This window comes from Sinocyclocheilus grahami, unplaced genomic scaffold (assembly GCF_001515645.1).
Source record: "Sinocyclocheilus grahami isolate Dianchi unplaced genomic scaffold, SAMN03320097.WGS_v1.1 scaffold427.1, whole genome shotgun sequence".
In the NCBI taxonomy this organism is placed as follows: domain Eukaryota; kingdom Metazoa; phylum Chordata; class Actinopteri; order Cypriniformes; family Cyprinidae; genus Sinocyclocheilus; species Sinocyclocheilus grahami.
This window is the reverse complement of record NW_015505606.1, coordinates 254,344-257,882: the sequence shown is the minus strand read 5'-3', so window position 1 is coordinate 257,882 and position 3,539 is coordinate 254,344. Positions and strand designations below refer to the sequence as shown.

General features: G+C 33.7%; 2 protein-coding genes across 2 annotated transcripts in view; one reads left to right on the top strand and one right to left on the bottom strand.

Moving 5' to 3' along the window:
• The window catches only part of LOC107551557 (glyoxylate reductase/hydroxypyruvate reductase), a 4,392-nt gene extending 2,772 nt beyond the window's left edge, over positions 1–1,620 (bottom strand). The window contains exons 1-2 of the mRNA XM_016233197.1: positions 1,371–1,620; positions 6–11 (exon numbers count right to left, since the gene is read on the bottom strand). Of these exons, the coding sequence (XP_016088683.1) occupies positions 6–11; positions 1,371–1,522 (158 nt within the window). The 5' untranslated portion in view covers positions 1,523–1,620. The remainder of the gene's footprint in view (positions 1–5; positions 12–1,370) is intronic.
• Positions 1,607–3,539, top strand: part of uba6 (ubiquitin like modifier activating enzyme 6) — a 22,327-nt gene continuing 20,394 nt past the window's right edge. The window contains exon 1 of the mRNA XM_016233227.1: positions 1,607–1,668. Within this exon, the coding sequence (XP_016088713.1) occupies positions 1,624–1,668 (45 nt within the window). The 5' untranslated portion in view covers positions 1,607–1,623. The remainder of the gene's footprint in view (positions 1,669–3,539) is intronic.

Sequence of the window (3,539 nt, the reverse complement as noted above, 5' to 3'; positions counted from 1 at the left end):
CAAACTGCACCCTGGGATTGTGTGGGTTGAATTAAGAGAAGGTTGGAGAGTGAGAGAAAGATGTGAAAAAAGCAGTTCAATGATTTACATGTATTTGACTCAGTTGAATCTCCATAAACTGAGCTACTGAAAAGTAGAAGCCCACAAACTCCCAAAACAAATTAAACTAAAATGGCAAATCATCATAATGCATAGACTTTTTGTTTTCTTTGACCCCAAAAATGGCATTTTTATTCACTTATATGTTTGTAAATCTGTATAGAAATGAGTCTGATATCCCAGATGACTAATGTTCAGAATGTGAATGCTCAGCCAGTTGGTCACAAGTTTTTTATTAACTTTGTTTCTTGCAGTATCTTCAGTTGAGCAGAGGTTCTAGTTGGAAGTTGTTGAACAAATCTTTGGTTTAGAAAATATTTACCTTATTATGGTCTTGGTTGGCTAAACTTGCCTGTGTCCATCTTACATGTAATGATATATGAATTAAAATAGAAACTAGATTAGAGTAGGCCTACAACGTTTTATTCAAGATGATTGAATCACCAGATTTGAATCGCGATGTCGCTGCAAAATTTCGCAGACACAAGGCCCAATGTCTGTCTAGAAAGGTATGAAGCACAAACTAAACAAAAGCCAATTTCTACTTTAACCCAAGCAAAGACATATTTACTATTAAGTGAAATTCCTGATGGCACGATTCCATTTTGACAGCGAAAAGTTACCAAACAAGGTTAAATGTGGCAGCACCTTTACTTTGGCAGAGAGATTTTGGTAGTAGTTTTTGGTAACACTTTATTTTAAGTTGTCCTTGTTATACATGTAACATGTAATTACTATAACAATAAATTATGCCTAATTACATGTAAGTAACCCTAAACTAAACCCTAATCCTAACCCTAACCATATGTAGTTAATTAATATTACTCAGTTGGCTACTTAAATGTATAATTACACTGCAACAAGGACACCATAAAATAAAGTGTAACCCACTTAAGGTCTAGTTAATGCATTAAATAACATGCATTAGCAATGAACAATATGCTATAGCCTATTTTCATAGCATTTATTAACCTTTGTAAATGTATAAGCTAAAATTATTCAGTCATGTCAGCTCAGAGTGCATAATCTATGTTAACAGATACAACTTTTGATCTAAATAGTATTAATAAATGTTAAAGCTTAATAAATGGCAGAAGTATTTTTTTTAACTAGGCTATAATGTCAACAAATTAAACCTTATCCTACAATACCATCAATATTCGAAATCTAATGATAAACTTTGGGCCAAATAATACAAAGTTCAAATAATACACTTATGGTAAATAATAACCGTGGAACACATTTTATGAAACTAGTTGGTGACAACCTACTGTCCGGATTCGCGGAGGATGTCCAGTCCGTCCGGCGGCACCTTGCGCGTCACATACACCTTCGGTAACGTGGACATTGCGCGATGAAATCCGGTGACGGTACACGGGGCGATCCTCCGCAGTCTCCCGAGCGCTGTTCTACTGCACCACATTACGAGCTATATCAATCAATGCAGGGATCTGTGGTAAAGGATGACAGTAGCTGGAAGCGGCAGCAGGTTCTGTATGTGGACAGTTTGGGGGGAGGAAACGAATGGGTGGTCTTTCTCTCCACACAACACAGCCAAAGAGCAAATATGTAAGATACCTATGTTTTTTGTTTGTTTATTGTTTTACATTCCAAAGTGACATAACTAATCATAACACACAGTGTATGTGTCTCAAGTTCTGGTATCTGGTGGCCAGTTAGCCATCTAATTTGTTTTGTTCTAGACTGGTCATAACTGTTTAAAGTCAGTAACAAAAATGTAGATTGGCCCAATTTTAATCAGAAAAGTGAGACTGATTATCTCTTGGCTAGCTGCTAGTTGGTCAAACTAGTTCTTAAGACACAGTCTTAACATAGTGTCTATGTTTATGCAACTGGCCCCTGCTGGTATCGATTTTGTTTCAGTCAATCATTAATCAGGGTCACAAGTATTGTATGAAAAGCAATGAATATTGAAATACACAAAAGAATAATTGAGTTTAAAACAGAATTCAAACATCCTAGATCATAGATATGAAAAGCTATAGGCTACAGAAAAAATATAACAGACATTAATGTTCATCAAAAATAACGAGAGAAAATAAACAAACACAAATTTAGGACTTATGTGTATTTTCTGTATAGGATTATGATTTTTAAAATATTTGCTGGAGTAGCAGTTCAAAGCTCCTCCAATGCAACTATGAGTTAGAATGTGTGTGTGTGTGTTCATATGAAGGTTTCTGGTCAATGTTTGATAGGTGTCTGTCAACACTAACACACACTTTTTTGACTGAACCAAACGGTCTCATGAAACATCAGATGCCGAGGATAAATTGAAGAACAGTAATGCAATGCACACGAAACAACAAGAAAACAGCACAAAACCCTATGAGCAATACACTTTTGTAAATGATACATTTACAGAAGATTATAAGTGTAGCCTATATGGTGCTTGCAAAAAGATTACAGCACTTTTTACAGAGGAGAAAGACACTGGGTTTGTGCTTACATATTTATTTATTTTCTTGATTTTTTTTTAAAGGTTTAGTTTGGTATATTTTTTATTTCAGAATTTTGAACTATGAACACGTAGCCTAGTAAGAAAACATGAAAAACAATCATAGCAAATTACTGACGCATAAGAAAATTAATAGAATCAAAAAGACTGAAAATAGTCTACAAACTTTATAAGCAAATAGCATTACACGTTGTGCAATGCAAATCAATAAATCAATCAAATGACAGATTTAAGGCTTTTCAGTCTTTTTTAGTCTTTGTTATTTCTTGTTGCTGTTCAAGTATAAAGTTGGTGACCTATTTTTATTTGTAAATGTGTAAAAGTATTTTTATATTTTTTGTGATACCCATTTACATTTGCGGATTGTGTATTTTTCATATATAATAGGTACGTTTATAATATAGCCTACCATACTTCCCAACATATTCTCATAATATAAGCAACCATTCCCAGTCAGTGTTGGAGAGTAACTAGTTACATGTAACTAAATTACATAATTTAATTACAAAATAAATGTAATTGTATTCGGTTACAGTTACTGAGAAAAAAATGTGTAATTAAATTACAGTTACTTATGAAAATGTTAACGATTACAAAGGGGGTTACATCTGTTCTTTCCCCCCCCACACACACACCCACATACCGATTTAATTGATTTCTTTGATAAATTGCAGTGACTGCTCTAAAATATGACATAAATAATTGGACACATGCTTTTTCGATGGGTTTGTGTATAGGCCTATACTTTATTTTTGAAGATTAACTGTTTTTTTCCAAGCCATTGTTAGATGCCGGTGTTTCCTGTCAGCTATGCAGAGATTTGATTTCAAAAACAGCACAGCTACAAACTATTTCTTGTGATGGTTTTAAATCTTTATTTTCTATTTAACCTCAGAATGATCTCAAAGTAAGTCTGTTTTTGTGGTGGCTGTGCTTTAAAATTAAATTATTATAATCTTAA